Source organism: Cervus canadensis, chromosome 12 (assembly GCF_019320065.1).
Source record: "Cervus canadensis isolate Bull #8, Minnesota chromosome 12, ASM1932006v1, whole genome shotgun sequence".
Classification (NCBI taxonomy): domain Eukaryota; kingdom Metazoa; phylum Chordata; class Mammalia; order Artiodactyla; family Cervidae; genus Cervus; species Cervus canadensis.
The window spans coordinates 63,870,096-63,888,312 of record NC_057397.1 but is presented as its reverse complement, the minus strand read 5'-3'; the positions used below and the strand labels follow the sequence as shown (position 1 = coordinate 63,888,312).

Genomic DNA, 18,217 nt, shown 5'->3' with positions numbered 1-18,217 from the left:
GGGTATGGACTAGGGATCCCTAAGCTCACCTGTATCTCTACAATGTTATCATAATATGATTCTAATCCATCACTAGAAGTGTATTATGAAATCATTAATTAATGTTTGCAGAAGGCTTAGAGAATTTTTTAATAAGAAGTAGATACTTGTGGTTAGTGCTAATTAATAGATGACTTATTAACCTCTTCTTTTCTTATAAATTTCAGTCTGGTAAAATGTTTTGATGGCTTAATGAAATTTAGCTTTTAACACAAGCATCAGTATAGTACCTGTAGAAATGAAAAAACCTACGTGTTGACCCTTGAGCAAGGAGGGGTATTGGTTCCAGGACCCATGGTGGGCCCTGAAGTCCCACGGTCAGCCCTCTGGATCCATGGTTCTGCTTACACAGATTCAGTCAACCCCGGATCTTGTACTACTGTAGTATTTATCAGAAAAAAGTCTGCCTACTAGTGGACCTGGGAGCTTCACACCAGATCAACTGTAGTTCAGGGGTCAGCTGTAGTTATAAGGAAAGAGAAGCAGCAGCAATGTATAGTTTTTATAATTTTTCAAAATAATTTCAAATATGATATCAAGTTTTTAATTCCTATAGCTTCTTTGTGAAGGAGGCAAAGACAAACACTCTCATACTCTAGGGAGGCTGAGGCCTAGGGAGATTAAAGGATTATTAATTCCTTCATAAAAAGTATTGAGTGCCTATATATGGATATAATGATGAAATGATGAATAATTTACCCTACTTGACTTTCAGAGCAGGAGAGACAGATTTATAAACAAATATATTAGTTAAAAATACAGTTAATTACGGGCTTCCCTGATGGCTCAGATGGTAAACAATCTGCCTGCGGTGTAGGAAACCCAAATTCAAACCCTGGGTCGGGAAGATCCACTGGAGGTGGGAATGGCAACCCACTCCAGTATTCTCGACTGGAGAATTCCATGGACAGAGGAGCCTGGCAGGCTACAGTCCATGGAGTTGCAAAGAGTTGGACATGACTGAGCTACTAACACACATACACACACACACACACACAGTTAGTTATGGCAGACACACAGAAATGATGCTTGTACTCTGGGGTATTGTTTGGCAAAGTTCCATAGAAGAGGTGACTTTTAATGTATTCTCATTAAAGAGAGAATATAGCCATTTGATAGAAAGGGAGCAGGGTGAAGAGAAGGTCCTTGCAATAAAAGGGAATGAACATAAGTAGAGACCCAGAGTTATGAAAGGACCTGGGTATTTGAAGAACAGGGTCCAGTTCAGTGTAGGTAGAATATTACTAATTATAAATATAAATGTTATATAAGTTAAAAATTTCTAATAGCCATATTAAAAAGTAAAAAAGAAATAGGTGAGATTAGTAATAATGTATTTAATCTAATATATCTGAAATATTTATGTTGTTTTCTCATACTTAAGTATGAAGTAGTTGATTTTAAAGATCAAATCAGGTATATGTTTTACATGTACAAAACATCTCAATTTGGACTGGCCACACTTCAGGTGCTCAGTTTCTCAAAGCTTAGGGGCGTACATGTGTCAGTGCCTGTGAGAGAGAGACAGAGAGAGAAGAAATGAGAATGGGAATGAAACCGTGTGCACTCTAGAGGGGCAGGCGGAGAGATGAGCTTGAAGTGGTTGTTGGAACCCTATTCTGAGAGGCCTTGTATGCTCTCAGTCTGAATCTGGAATTTATTCTTACAGCAGTTTATGACTGTGCTTCTCAAACTATCTGTCATAAAGGACCAGATTCTTAAATTTAGAATTTGTTTCAGATTGATACTTTTGCAAAATATAACAGTGAATTAGAAAAATACAATGAGTTATACAAAGAGAAGTACCATTTTTTGGTTACTAGATTTGCCAAATACACCCTTGTTCTGTCAATTATCTGTAAAGGTGTCTGAGCTAGTGCTATTTAGTGGAATGTTCTCTGATGATAGAATGTTCTCGCTGTGCTGCCCAATGCAATATCCACGAGTCACATGTGGGTACTGAGCGTTTGAAATGCAGCTAGTGTGACTGAGAAGCTGACTATTTAATTTAATTTAATTGAAATGGTAATCACCACATTAGACTATTAGCTACTGTGTTGCACAGCCCTAAGTGTGTTTACTCTGTTTATTTTTGGTTCCGCTCAGTCTTTGTTGCCGCTCTCTGACTTTCTCTAGTGGTGCCCGGGCTTCTCACTGTGGTGGCTTCTCTTGTTGCGGAGCACAGGGTCGAGGGTGCTTGGGCTTTAGTAGTTTTGGCATGCAGGCTCAGTAGTTGCAGCTGCTGGCTCTAGAGCACGGGCTTAGTAGCTGTGGAGTAGTCGTGGTACATGGGCTCAGTTCCCCCGCGGCACGTGGGATGTTCCCCGACCAGGTATAGAACCCATGCCCCCTGCATTCCAAGGTGGATCCTTACTCACTGGACCACCAGGGAAGCCCTGAATATGTTTATTCTTAATCTTAGTATTTATATTTTGTGGAAAAACAGCTGTGGACTGAGATTGGTCCACAAACCATACTTGGAGTAGCACCATGTACATCATGGTCTCTAGAGCTAGAAAGCCTTTGTGTGTCTTTGGAAAGTTACTTAATCTCTCATTATCCCAGGATCCTCAATTCTAATATGAAGGTAATAATGAGAAACTGTCTCATAGAGTTGTCATGAGGATTAAAGGATGTGGAGGGGATAGGGTTAGGGAGAGGATCAAGAAAAGGTAACATGTGAAAGGGCCTCAAAGAATGAGTTCCATAGGCCTTTCAGGTAGAGGGAACTCTGAAATGGATTTGGATCATACTCTGTTTAGAAGAAGGGCTTTCCAGGTGGAGCTAGTGGTAAAGAATCTGCCTGCCAGTGCAGGAGATGCAAGAGATGTGGGTTCGATTCCTAGGTCAGAAAGATCCCCTGGAGAAGCAAATGGCAACCCACTCCAATCCCATAGACAGAGGAGCCTGGGGGGGTGGGTGGGCTACAGTCCATGGGGTTGCAAAGAGCTGGACACAACTGAGCACTATACTGTTCAGAAAAAGGGGTGGCAGATAACACTGCCCGAGCCCTGTCACTGGGTTTCCCTGCTGGCTCAGCTGGTGAAGAATCTGCCTGTGATGCAGGAGACCTGGGTTGGGAAGATCGCCTGGAGGGGGGCATGGCAACCTATTCCAGTATTCTTGCCTAGAGAATCCCATGGACAGAGGAGCCTGCCAAGCTGCAGTTCATGGGGTCACAAAGAGTCAGACATGATTAAGCACAGCACGGCACATTCCTATCACTGTTAGCGCTATTTCTTCCTCTCTTTCCTAGTTATCTTCTTATTATAATCTTTTGGCGTATTTTAAACTGATTTCTAGGCAATATGTGAATTTGTGGTTTTAATAAATGCTATGCTATCAATAGAGACAACTGCTGTCTCTTTCCTTCATCCCTGGGAGCTATGAATTTGGTGGGAGGCTGGGTACCAGCTGAGAAGGGAAGGGGAATCCTATTTGAAAAGCAGTCCCTGGGTTATGGGCAGGTACCTGTGAGATTCTTTTCTCCTAACGTGTATTTCTTCCTTACACAGATGATTTTGGGAAGAAAACTGCCTGGAAAAACAATGAAGTTTCTTCTCTTCATATTTGTCGGTGTTCACCTTTTACCCCTGGCCTCTGGGAAAGCTATACATGGGAATGGCACCTCTCAGAGGACTTTTCAGGAAATCAAAGAAGAAATAGCCCACTATGGAGATGTTGCTAAAGCAATCATCAACTTTACTGTTTATGGTAAAGGCCAGAACAGATCCTATGAGCGACTGGCACTTCTGGTTGATACTGTTGGACCCAGACTAAGTGGCTCCAAGAGCCTAGAAAAGGCCATCGAGATCATGCAGCAAAACCTGCAGGGAGATGGGCTGGAGAACGTCCACCTGGAGCCTGTCAAAATACCCCACTGGGAGAGGGGGGAGGAATCTGCTGTGATGCTGGAGCCGAGGATTCACAAGATGGCTATTTTGGGTCTTGGCAGCAGCATTGGAACGCCCCCAGAAGGTATGATTTGCTTTTGCAAGTCAGTTTGCTGTTTTCATTATAAAACTAATGCCATGTGACGTAACTGGTTATAGTGTGCCTGGTTCACATTATAATTGGGTGATAAAAAGAAAGAATCATTTTCCATTTCATTGGCTTCATGAGCTCTTTACTCATACTCTTTTTTTTTCCCCTTCCCTTATCCCCCTCTCTTTTCTGAAAGTGTTACTTTTTAAAATGAAGCATCTACAACTATCGGTCCATGATACTTATTAACTGAATCACTTAATAATTTCTATCTAGTATAACATTAGTATCATTTTGTAGAGAATGTGATATATGTAAATAGGTCACAAAAGCTATGATTTCTTTCAAGGGCCCTCAATGAACAGAACTTCTTAGAATTAATGAAATAGGGGACAGAGCCTTGCACATTGAATTGATTTGAAGTAATTATTTTAACAGAACTCAAGGCCTCTAATGTAAGGAGCTGTCTAGGATGGAGTTCTGTCTTTACTCAGCAGCACTCAGTCTCAGCTTCATCAGACAATATAAATGCTTAGATCAGGAACATATAAGCAGTCAACAGTGAGCCATTGATCAGTAATGGATTGTTCATGGACTATGCATGTATTCATGGACTGTTTTCCTATGACACAGTAACTATAGTAGAGTTGGTGCACCAACCCTCCACACAGTTAAAAATCTGCACAGAACTTATAGTCATCCCTCCATATATATGGTTTGGTTCTTCTGTATCCGTGAGTTTCTGCATTTGCATATTCAACCAACTATAGATCATATAGTACTGTTGTATTTACTATTGAAAAAAATCTACGTATAAGTGGACCTGTGCAGTTAAAACCTGTGTTGTTCAAGGGTTAGCTGTAGTTGATAAAAAAAAAAAAAAAAACACAGTTGAGATTTTTTAAAAACTTTATAGAAACCTTTGACCTTCTCTAATGCCAAGAGAAACATCCAGTAGAGAAGCAGATGGTTAGCTTTTTAAAAGCACCTTCAGTGAGATATCAGGACTTCCCTGGTGGTCCAGTGGTTAAGACCCCCCATTTCTGCTGCAGAGAGCACGGGTTTGATCCCTGGATGGGGAGTTAAGACCCTGCATGCCACTGGGCACAGCCAAAAAAGAAATCTTTATTGAGATATAATTCCCATATCATAATTACTCACCCATTTGTACTTTAGTGGTTTTTAATATATTCACAGAACTAGCACAATCTTAACTGAAGAACATTTCATCACCCCCTGAAGAAACTTCAAACTCATCAGCAGTCATGCTTCATCCCTTTCCTACCACCATCCGAAGCCCCAGGCAACCACTAATTTATTTCCTGTCTTTATGGATTTGCCTTTTCTGGATAATTCACAAGAATGAAATAATACATTAGTATTTTCTTTTGTGACTGAATTTTTTCACGTAGCATGCATTTCAGGTTCATCCATGTTGTAGCATGTATTGATACTTAATTCATTTTTATTGTTGAAAAATTTTCCATTTTATAGATATACCATATTTTATTTATCCATAGATCAACTGATGAACATTTTTTCCCACCTTTCAGCTAATAAGAATAATGCTATAAACATTCATGTGCAAGTTTTTTGTATGTACTTTATTTCTCTTGAGTACATACCAAAGAGTGAAATTGCTTGTGGATATCATAACTCTTTGTTTAACTTTCAGAGGAATTACCAAGCTGTTTTCCAAATTGACCACGCCATTTTACATTTTTACTCATGTGTTCTAATTTTTATACATATGTGTCAGAACTTGTTTTCTATCTTTTTGGTTACAGTGGGTATGAAGTGATATTCATTGTGGTTTCCATTTGCACTTCTATAATGGCTAATGATTTTGAGCACCTTTCCATGTTCATGTTGCCATTTGTGTATCTTTTTCAGAGAAATGTACATTTGAAGCCTTTGTCCAGTTTTTTTTTAAGTTACTTATTTATTATTGACTGTACTGGGTTTTTGTTACTGTGTGTGGACTTTCATTAGTTGCAGCGAGTGGGAACTACTCTCTGGTTGCAGTGCATGGGCATCTCATTGCAGTGGCTTCTCTTATTACCGAGCATGGACTCTAGCTAGGCACATGGGCTCAGTAGTTGTGGCCATGGGCTTATAGAATGTTGCTCTTTGGCATGTGGAATCTTCCTGGAGCAGGGATTGAACCTGTGTCCCCTGCATTGGCAGGTGTATTCTCAACCACTGTACCACCAGGGAAATCACTTTGCCCAGTTTTTAATTGTGCTAATTGAATTTTTATTATTGAATTGCATAAGCTCTTCATGTATTCTGGATGCAAGGCTCTTATCAGTGTGATTTACTAATGTTCTTTCCCATTCTATGGATTGTTTTTGTGTGTGTTTTGTTTTAAAACTTTCCTGATGGTAGTATTTCCTGCAGAAATGTCTTTAATTCTGAATTAGCACAATTTCTCTAATTGTTTTCTGTTGTTTGTACTTTTACTGTTATGTTTAAGAAACCATTGCCTAAACCAGGTCACAAAGATTTATTCCTGTTTTATTCCTAGTTTTATTTATTCTTCTAAGGGTTCTATAACTTTTGCTCTTAAATTTAGGTTTGTGAGTTAATTTTAGATGTGAGGTAGGAGTTCAACTTTGTTCTTTTGCTGTGGTTATTCATTTGTCTTAGCATTACCTGTTGAAGAGACTATTTTTTCCCCATTGAATTGGATGCATTTCATTTATTGATTTTCAGATGTTAAACCAACCTTACATTCCTGAGCTAAATCCCACTTGGTTATGGTGTAGGAAGCCTGGTGTGCTGCAGTCCATGGGGTCTCAAAGAGTCAAACATGACTGAGCGGCTGGACAATAGCTCGTTACCCTGCTGTGTCCAACGTCTGTTCTCTAGGTCTGTGTCTCTATTCCTGCCCCGCAAATTCATTGGATTCTTTTTTAAATTTATTTATTTTTAATTGAAGGATAATCACTTTACAATATCGTGTTGGTTTCTGCCATACATCAACATGAATCAGCCATAGACATGCATATGTCCCCTCTCTTCCACCTACCACCCCATCCCACCCCTCTAGATTATCTCAGAGTACCAGTTTGAGCTCCCTGATTCATAGAGTTAATTTTCACTGGCTATCTATTTTTCTATTTTATATATGGTGGGGTATATATTTGCTCTCATCACATTCTTGAATCACAGTTTTTTATAACTTCTGACACTTTGAATTTGTCATTTCATTGTCTTCTGGCCTCCATTGTTTCTGATGAGAAGTTAGCTGTTCACATTACTGCAATTCCCTTATACAGACATACCTTGGAGATATTGTGGTTTGGTTCCAGACTTCTGCAATAAAGTGGATATTGCAAGAAAGTGAGTCACATGATTTTTTTTGTTTGCTTCCTAGTACATGTAAAAGTTATATTTATACTATACTATAGTCCATTAAGTGGGTAATATCAGTGTGTCTAAAAACTGTACATGCCTTAATTAAAAAATAATGTGGTTGGGAAAATGGCACCAATGGACTTGCTCAACACAGGATTGCCATAAACCTTCAATTTGTTAAAAAGAAAAACACAGTAACCGTGAAGGACAGTAAAATGAGGTATGCTTCTATGTGACAAGTCATTTTGCTATTACTGATTTCAAGAGTTTTATCTTTGTTTCCAGTTTTCAGTGTTTTGATTTTGATGTATCTAAGTGGGAATCTCTTTCCTTTTATCTTGATTAGAAGTTGTTGAACTTCATTTATAGATTAATATTTTTCATCAATTTGGGAAATTTTCAAGTTTTTTCTCTATAAGTATATTTTCTACCCTCTTTTTGCTCTTTTCTCCTTCTGGTACTTCAGTTATAAGTACGTTGCTGCACTTAATGCTGTCCCACACTTCTCTGAGGCTCTGTCCATTTTCTTCCTCTCTTTCCCCCTCTTTCTGTTTTCTTCAGATTGCATAATCTGTATCAATCTATCACTAAATTCATTAATTCTTTCTTCTGATAACTTGAATATACTACTGAGTCCCTCTACTGATTTTTTCTTTTCAGTTATTTTACTTTTCAGCTCCACAATTTCCTTTTGGTCTTTTCTCTCATTTCTGTCTTTTGATTGGTATTCTCCATTTGATGGAACATTGTCACCATACCTTCCTTTAGTCCTTTAAGTATGGTTTCCTTTAGTTCCTTGAGCATATTTATAATAGCTGCTTCGAAGTCTGTGTCTGCGACAACTTGACCCCCTCCAGGCAGTATCTCTTGCCTGCTTTTTTGTGTGTGTATTGGTCACACTTGCCTATTTCTTTTCATGTCCCATTTATTTTTTTTTTTGTTGTTTAAAACTGATTTTAAATAATGTATTTTAGCAATTCTGAATACTGATTGTTGTCCCTTCTCCACTGCCCACTGGAGGTGATGTTGTTTTTATTGTTTTGTCCTTTATTTGCTTAATGAGTTAGTTTTACTAACTTTGTGAAGTCTCTTTCTCCCATAGTGTGCAGATTCTGACGTCCCTACTCACGGTGCTTTTATTTTTCCTTTAGTCTGGCTCTCTGGGTGTCATCCTGAGGTCTGTACAAGCCATTTACTGGCCAAAGGTTGTGCTTAGGTCCCCTTAGCCAGTTATATCTTTACTCTTTATTGTTGGATGTTTGTTGTTTAAGGGCTGTTATTAAAACTAATGAATTTATGATTTTGCCCCAAGTTCAGTCAGGGCCTAGTGGCTTGAACATCCCTTCTCCAATCAGTCTTGAGAGGTCACAGCCTTGGACATGCACATAGTGTTCCAGCTTGCGAGGATGCAGATGATTTTAATATTAAGCCTAGCTTAATAATATTTCCCCCTATGTCAGAATAGCTTGTTTTACAGCCAGTATTTGGTTAGAGGTTGCACTTAAGCCTCTGTGCCAGTAGGGCCTCTGCCCTTTGCTGAGGCATCTGTGTGCAGCTTGAAAAAGGTTTTCAACCTGACCATGTCCAGTTTCAATTGTTTCTAAGTAGGAACATGTGCATATAGCCTTCCCAACCCCCAGGCATTATTGTGATCCAGGGAGGGCTTTTCTTGGTTGTTGTTTCTCCTTTTTTTTGTTGTTGTTGTCGCTGTTGGTAAGTTTCTGATTGTTCTTCCATTTGGCTTATTGCTAGCAGTATCATGAAACTCCCAGTGTCGTGAAGTATTAGTGTCTCCCAAGCTCTCCATCATTTGCAACAACATCCTTAGGTATGGAATTCTCTGTCTTCTGTTCCAAATAAAATCACCACCCTGGTTAAGAACTTCATCCACCTGGCTTACCTCTTCCCTGGGAGTTCCTAGGAGCTCAGCACAGTGATAGTGGCCTGCTTCCCTAGAGTGACATCTCTGGCAGGTGCTAGAAGGGAGGGGTGGTAGCTGCTGGTCTTTTCAGCTTGCCTGTCCCACCGTGGGACCTCTGCCTATGAACAAGCTAAGAGAGCGGTGATCAGGTTCCAGTTTTCTCATGGCTATACTTAGTATAGTGTTTCCACCAGACAAGTAGAGGCTGGGTAGAGAAATGGGGTGAAGTAACCAGAATAGAGTTTCTGTAACATGGAACTGGGGATGGGAGAAGGAAGCAGATCATGGCCAAAAGCTACAGACTCATAATTCTAACTTAGATTTATTAATAGTGTATTTTCTTGAATGAGTGTTTCTCCACTTGCTGTATGCCCTTAGGACAATGTTGAGAGACTTTAAGTGATTTTTTAAAAATATTTTTTCCCAGTTAAATGTTTCATGGGGAAGAAGATCTGCCACGTTTCTCACTCCAACATTCTGGATATACCACTGGGATGGCTAGTTGTGATCTCTCTGAGGCTGTATGAATAATTGAGAGAGTACTCTAAGGTTTTAGAGACCCCTCTCCTTGGGTTCTATATTGTCAACTAGGGGTTTGCTTAATTGCCTTCTATTGTCACTCATCTGTATTAGACACCAGTGCGTGAGTGTGTGTGTGTGTGTGTGTGTGTGTGTGTGTGTATACATATATATTTCCTTTTTAACTCTCTTAACTGTCTTTAAAGGTCTACAGGTTTTTGTTTGTTTTGTTTTCAACAAATGAGAAAAGCAGACTACAAAAGATTAGACAATTTGCCCAGGGTTACACAACTAGTGAGAGGCCAAGTTCAGGCATGAACGAGCGTCAAATTCCGGAGTTTGTGCTTTTAGTCGTTAGACTATATTGCCTCACATGCAAATAACTTAATGTTATTTTCACTTCTAAGATTTCCTTTTTTATGCATTTGACTGAAGCAGATCTGTCTCAAGAGTTGCTGGTACCTGTACTGTGATGATACCAGTGTCTGTACCTTATTTTGGACATTTTTTCTCATTTCCCTTTCTTTTTTATCCTCATTGCTTGCATTTGTAGCTGGGCCTGCTCTTCTCTGGCTCTCTGCCTGGGAAAACTAAGCCAAGTTACTGATTACTCCTGGGGCCTTAAAAACCCAAGGGGAAGTGAATTTTACTCATTGGAGTCTACTGTGGTGTTCTGAGACTCACTTTCACCCCATTCCCTCTTCCATGGAGCTCAAGGTACATAAACAATTGTCTGGCAACTGGGCTATTTTAAGCTCTGAGAAGACTGGAGAGTTAGGCTGGATCAGGTGTGGGGAAATTCCCATGGGAGATAGAGTAAGGTCTGCATAAAAGGACCTCTAGGTACAGGTATTATGGTCCAGAGCTCATCTCCCTGGAAACCCAGGCTGTATCCTTCTAGTTACGTGACCTTGGCCCAGTCATTTAATCTCTTTGGCCTTAATTTTGTCACGTATAAAATGAAAAATGGCTGACTTACAAGTCTATAACATCTTTCTAGGTTAGAAAGGCTGTTGTTTTTCTGAGAATCCACAAGGGATGGGTGAAGATAATCAAAATATTAAAACAGAAGTATTCTAGGCACATGCTATGGAGCTAATGTTTTTAAACTTTCCGTTTCTAGACTTCAGTATTATAGTGTGTATTAATTTGTGTGTCCAGGTTAGGACTCTGTGAGCTATCTGTGGAAGGCTGGAAGAAGACTTTCTACTTGCATTTCTGAGAACTACTGGGTGTCTTGCACACCCACAAACTGAGCATCCTGTCTCTCCAGTGTTTCTCTTCTTTGTTAATATCTTTGCCAATCACCCAGGTGCTCAGCCTCAGAGCCTCAAAATTTTGCTAATATCATATATGGTATCTTACTTTCATGTTTTTGTCACCTGCCAGTTCAGTTTAGTTCAGTCACTCAGTTGTGTCCGACTCTTTGAGACCCCCATGGACTGCAGCACGCCAGGCCTCCCTGTCCATCACTAACTCCCGGAGTTTACTCAAACTCATGTCCATCAAGTCAGTGATGCCATCCAACCATCTCATCCTCTGTCATCCCCTTCTCCTCCCGCCTTCAAACCGCCTTCAATCTTTCCCAGCATCAGGGTCTTTTCAAATGAGTCAGTTCTTCACCTCAGGTGGCCAAAGTATTGGAGTTTCAGCTTCAGCATCAGTACTTCCAGTGAATATTTAGGACTGATTTCCTTTAGGATGGACTGGTTGGATCTCTTTGCAGTCCAAGAGACTCTCAAGAGTCTTTTCCAATACCGCAGTTCAAAAGCATCAATTCTTTGGTGCTCAGCCTTCTTTATAGTCCAACTCTCATATCCATATATGACTACTGGAAAAACCATAGCCTTGACTAGACAGACCTTTGTTGGCAAAGTAATGTCTCTGCTTTTTAATATGCTGTCTAGGTTGGTCATAACTTTTCTTCCAAGGAGCAAGCGTCTTTTAATTTCATGGCTGCAGTCACCATCTGCAGTGATTTTGGAGCCCCCCCCCAAAAAAGCCTGTCACTGTTCCCACAGCTTACCCATCTATTTGCCATGAAGTGATGGGACCAGATGCCATGATATTAGTTTTCTGAATGTTGAATTTTAAGCCAACTTTTCCCCTCTCCTCTTTCACTTTCATCAAGAGGCTCTTTAGTGCTTCTTCACTTTCTGCTATAAGGGTGGTGTCATCTGTATATTTGAGGTTATTGATATTTCTCCTGGCAATCTTGATTCCAGCTTGTGCTTCATCTAGCCCAGCATTTCTCATGCTGTACTCTGTGTATAAGTTAAATAAGCAGGGTGGCAATAAAAGCCTTGACGTACTCCTTTTCCTATTTGGAACCAGTCTGTTTTTCCATGCCAGGAATGCCTTTATTTAAGGATTCAGCTTTAATGTCTCCTCTTCTATGGAGACTTTTTCTGTGCTTACTCATCCCCAAAGAAGTATTGACAACTTCCTCTTTTCTCACTTTTTTGTACCCTATACTTGCTTATGTCATAAGCATTTCTCTACATGTAATAAGCCTCTTAGAATTAGAGATCCCAGTTTCAGTGGTTCTCGACGGGGGATAATTTTGCTCCTTAGGGGAAATTTGTCAATGTCCGGACACAGTTTCAATGGTCATGACTGAGCGGCAGTGCCTTTAATGGGTAGAGGTCAGAAATATTGCTAAACATCTCATGGTGTACAGAACAGGCCTCCCTTTACCCACATCAAATAATCATCCATTCTAAAATGCCGGTAGTGCCAAAGTTGAGAAACTCTGTCTTAGCTCTTAACATAGTATCTCATATACAGAAAAGTTTTGAGAAATACTTGTTGAATGAATGTTTCCAGTTATCTCACTCCAGCACTCAGCTGGTCACTGAGACGTAAACGTCACGTGACCACTTTTCCACTCTCAGGTTCCTGCCGACAGTGGTATAATCGCTTGCTAACTGGTTTTCCCGAGGCCAGGCTCATGTTAATCAGTTTCCATACTGCTGATTCAGTTGTCTTTGTGAAACAGAGATCTCATTGTGTCACTCCCTGACCTAAAAGCTTTTCATTTTTCAGAGTATAGTTCAGATCCTTATGACCTTTTAAAAAGTGACCCCCGGCTGTGGTTCTAGGCTTGTGTCTAGTTTCTCCCAAGCCATCCACCCTGTGCTTCAGCCACGTGATCCTAACTGCTCTTGCTTGGACATATTCATCCCTCCTTGACTTAAAAACTGCTGCCTGGGTCTCTGCTAACCCAACCCAATCCTTCTCTGTTTAGAGAATTCCTACCCATTTTAAAGACTCATTTAAAGTGGATCTCTTCTCTAAGTCTTTCTTGAACCCCAACCTAAATAAATGTAATTGTTCTTTTATCTTCATTCTCATAGCACTTTTGTTTGCCTGTGTCATACAGTGATCACAGTTTACTATAGTTGTTGTTTACATGGTTATCTCTTGAGAAACTGTGACCTACTCCAGGGAAAAGCACATCTTAATTATCTTTGTATCTCCTTCAGCACTACACCTAGTAATGTAATACTAATGCGTATTAATTAGATATTGATTTGATGAGTAGATTGTGATAAATATTACAGTTTTAAAAAGATATTTAAAGTTTGCTTTGCAGCTGAGCTAAAGGCACAAGGGAAAGAGGAGGATAAATGAACATCAATCAAATCACGGTGAGGTTGTTTACCAGTGTATTCTTTTTGAAAATTTTAGCAACATGGATCAGAAAGCCTGGAAAGCTACAGCATAATCTTATACCAAATTCTCACCATATTAATCTTATGGGAATTTAAAATAGCCCTCCTGCCTACTCCCAGCACATCCATCAAATGAAGGCCTTCTACATTTGATCCATTTCTTAGTGAGGTGCTAATTTATGCCCAAGGACCTATCATCAGATAATTAGTTGTTTGCACCTGTCCTCTTTTCCTCCTTTGGTATCATCAGGAAAAGAGCATTTTCACTGTTTTTTTTTAAATTGGTTTGTTTGTTTGTTTTGTCAGGGCTTAATCTTTGTCTGATGCCTAATGCGATATGGGCTAATGCGATATGGGCAGAAGTGCTCTCAAGAGCCTATGTCCACCGATGATACTTGGAATTTGGAGGTGTGGGGTCAGCTGAAGGATCTGATTCTAAAGTGTCCCAAGTTGCAAATTCCCTTCTTCAGCATCACATCAGGATTGGGAATGAGAAGAAAGGGGGCAAAGGAACTCATATTTATTGAGAGCGCATCTATTACACACTAGTCATCGGGCAGATTCTGTAACATGCTGTCTTTTGGGATAGGTGTTATTCACACTTTACCCATTGCAGGCTCTGGGAGGTTCAGCCCTTTGTCCAAAGCAACACAGCATGTAATACGTGGCAGAGTCATGTCTCAAGTCATACCTTCTCGATGGCCTTCCCGCTTCACCTCGCCTCTTGGTGGGTCTTTCTGCCAGCGCTTTGCAGGTGTATCTGTTTTCCTCTTGGCTGTTTCCTCAAGAATAGGGACACTATATCTGTCTCCTGTGTGCCTTAACACTCTCACACAAACAAAGCTTAAAAAGCACAAACCGTAAGATGAAAACATTCCTAAATTTGATTGCATCAGAATTAAGTTTCTATTTAATAAAAGATACCATGAACAAAGCTGTTAGGCGGATGGAGAAATGGGAGAAGATGTTAACACTGTGTAAAATTGTTATGAGATTAATATGTCGGCTATGAACTACTGGAAATCAACAAGAAAAAGACAGTGACCCTGTTAGAAAAATGGACTAAGGCTCTGAATAAACAGTTTATAGAAGAGGAAGCCTGAAAGTTGACAAGTGTATAAAGAGATCTTAACTTATTAGTAATCAAATCAATGCAAGTTTTAAAAATAATGAGATCATTTTACAGCTGAGATGTAAAAATTCCTTGGTAGTGCTGTGGTGACATAGGAACCCTTATACATTGATTGGTGGGCATGAAGCATGGTGCCATTCTGGAGAGCAAACTGGTAATATTTAGTCCACTTAAATATATTTTCATACCCAGTGAGCAAGTAATTCACTTCCTTAGTATATTTCCCAAAGAAATTGTTACACAGGTATACATATGTACTACCTAAGGGCATGAATGCAGGATGATTATTGTAGCCTTATTTGTGGGGGTAGGGTTCATCTGGAGGTCCATCACTGGGAGAGTAGACATGTAAAATGTGGTAGATGCCCCCCAGGGTAGAAGTTGGAAGCAACAAACTGAACTCTCTCTCTCTCTATATATATATATATATATCAACATAGATGTATTATATTGTTATATCTTACATGTATAAAGCTGTGTAATAAAAAATATAATGACATACATAATATAGTTGCATACATAAAAATATAATTTTTCATGTATGAGAATTATAGTTCACATTTTACAAGAAGACATATATGCAAAAAATATCTTTAGAATGGTTACCTACCCAGGACATGGGTTGGAGGTAGGAATGAAGAATGGGGGTAAAATAGAATCGGTTCAGTTCAGTTCAGTCACTAACTCGTGTCTGACTTTTGTGACCCCATGGACTGCAGCACTCCAGGCTTCCCTGTCCATCACCAACTCCCGGACCTTGCTCAAACTAATGTCCATTGAGTCAGTGATGCCATCCAATCATCTCATCCTCCCTTGTCCCCTTCTCCTGCTGCCTTCAATCTTTCCCAGCATCAGGGTCTTTTCCAATGAGTCAGTTCTTTGCATCGTGGCCAAAGTGTTGGAATTTCAACTTCAGTATCAGTCCTTCCAGTGAATATTCAGGACTTATTTCCTTTAGGATTGATGGGTTTTATCTCCTTGCTGTCCAAGGGACTCCCAAGAATCTTCTCCAACACCACAGTTCAGAAGCATCAATTCTTTGGCACTCAACTTTCTTTATAGTCCAACTCTCACATCCATGCATGACTACTGGAAAAGCCATAGCTTTGACTAGACGGACCTTTTCCAGCAAAGTAATGTCTCTGCTTTTTAATATGTTGTCTAGGTTGGTCATAGCTTTCCTTCAAAGGAGCAAGCGTCTTTTAATTTCATGACTGCAGTCATCATTTGCAGTGATTTTGGAGCCCAAGAAAATAAAGTTTCTCACTCTTTCCTTTGTTTCCCCTTCTATTTGCCATGAAGTGATGGGACCAGATGCCATGATCTGAGTTTCTGAATGTTGAGTTTTAAGCCAGCTTTTTCACTCTCCTCTTTCAGTTTCATCAAGAGGTTCTTTAGTTCCTCTTCACTTTCTGCCATAAGAGTAGTGTCATCTGTATATCTGAGGTTATTGATATTTCTCCTGGCAATCTTGATTCCAGCTTGTGCTTCATCCAGCCCTGCATTTCACATGATATACTCTGCATATAAGTTAAATAAACAGGGTGACAATATATGTCCATGATGTACTTCTTTCCCAATTTGGAACCAGAAATAACTCCAAAAAGAATGAAGAGATAAAACCAAAGTGAAAACAACACCCAGTTGTGGACGTGACTGGTGATGGAAGTAAAGTCCAATGCTATAAAGAACAATATTGCATAGAAACCTGGAATGTTAGATCCATGAATCAAGGTAAATTGGAAGTGGTCAAACAGGAAATGGCAAGAGTGAACATTGACATTTTAGGAATCAGTGAACTAAAATGGACTGGAATCGGTGAATTCAATTCAGATGACCATTATATCTACTACTGTGGGCAAGAATCCCTTAGAAGAAATGGAGTAGCCCTCATAGTCAACAAAAGAGTCCAAAATGAAGTACTTGGGTACAATTACTTTTTGCCTTTTCCTACTGTTCATGGAATCTCAAGGCAAGAATACTGAAGTGGTTTGCCATTCCCTTCTCCAGTGGACCTTGTTTTGTCAGAACTCTCCGCTATGATCCATCTGTCTTGGGTGGCCCTACAGGGCATGGCTCATAGTTTCATCAAGTTAGGCTGTGGTCCATGTGATTAGTTTGGTTAATTTTCTGTGACTGTGGTTTTCTTTCTGTCTTCCCTCTGATGGATGGGTGGGGCCGTGCTCAGTAAAGCTTTAATCCAATTTTCTGTTGATTGGCAGGGCTGTGTTCCCTTACTGTTGTTTGGCATAAGGCCAAATCATAGTGGGGGTAATGAGGATAATGGTGACTTCCTTTAAAGGGTCTTGTGCACATGCTGTTGTATTCTGTGCCCCTGACCCTGCAGCAGGCCACTGCCAACCCATGCCTCTGTCAGAGACTCCTGGACACTCACAGGCAAGTCTGGCTCAGTCTCTTGTGAGGACACTGCTCCTTTCTCCTGGGTCCTGGTGCACACAAGGTTTTGTTTCTGCCCTCCAAGAGTCTGTTTCCCCATTCCTGTGGAAATTCTGTAATCGAATCCCACTGGCCTCCAAAGTCAAATTCCCTGTGGGTTCTCAGTCTCTTTACCAGATCCCCAGGTTGGGAAATAGAATAAATAAATTAAAAACAAGCATATAAAATATTTGCCTTGAAGAGGCCAATGAGGATGGTATACTATAAACTAAGGAGTATAATTGGCCCAGTACTTTGATCCACCTGCCTGTCTATGAGCCATGAGGTTAAGGTAGACATCTGGGTAATTTGTTATTTTCTCCAAGAGGAAAGGAAACCATTTCTCTTTTACTTTTTAAACATTATCCAGTTACCTCTTCATCCATAATCTTATGGTAATCACTTAGATTTATGTTTACACAATGTAAAATCTTTACTTTTTACTTATATGTTTTTAGTTTGAATATAATATACAATATTTGTCATTTTTATATTTTAACTTTCAAAACTTCTGAAAGCAGGGATGATGTCTTTTTTTTTTTTGCTTTGTGCAGCCTTTAGCATAGTCCGACCCTTAGGTCACATTAGTTTAATTTTTTGGAAAATCTTCTAGGAAGAAGCTTTGTTTTTAAATCTGAATGTATGGATGGTGTTCCCTAGAGACTTGATGATGAAATAATGTAGGTTGATAATACCCAGGTATCCTTTCTAAAAAACACCCTTTTCCAGCTCACATTTCATCCTGTCCTTTCTTTTAACAAATCTCTGACTCCCTTTTACTAATGGACAATATCATTGGTTAATAACTATAGGTTTTTGATAATTGGTGTTGTGGATGAACCTAAGAAACGTGTTCAGTAATCAAAAGACTACAGTTAGTATTGAATTACATCATGAAGCACTAGGAAATTTAGATATTTCTTCTCAACAGCTGTGAATCTTTATTTCTCTTTCTCTTTGTATCCCTGTTGTTTGTGCTCTCTCTGTTGTTTCTTTCTCTGTACCTCTCTGTGCTAACCATCTCTGCCCTTCTCTCTTATTACTCTCTTTATTTCATGCTTTCTTTCTTTTTGTTTTTTGCTTTGCACTCTGTCTTTTTATTTTGTCTTCTTTCGTTTCCTGCTTCCTAGTTTCTGGTTCATTGCCTCACCA

At 39.7% G+C, this 18,217-nt stretch overlaps 1 protein-coding gene across 6 annotated transcripts in view; it reads left to right on the top strand.

Moving 5' to 3' along the window:
• Positions 1-18,217, top strand: part of CPQ (carboxypeptidase Q) — a 515,377-nt gene that overhangs the window by 108,023 nt on the left and 389,137 nt on the right. For all 6 annotated transcript variants that reach the window (XM_043483097.1, XM_043483098.1, XM_043483096.1 and 3 more), the window contains one exon: positions 3,555-4,017. In XM_043483097.1, the coding sequence (XP_043339032.1) occupies positions 3,555-4,017 (463 nt within the window). Of the gene's footprint in view, positions 1-3,554; positions 4,018-18,217 lie in introns of those variants that run through there.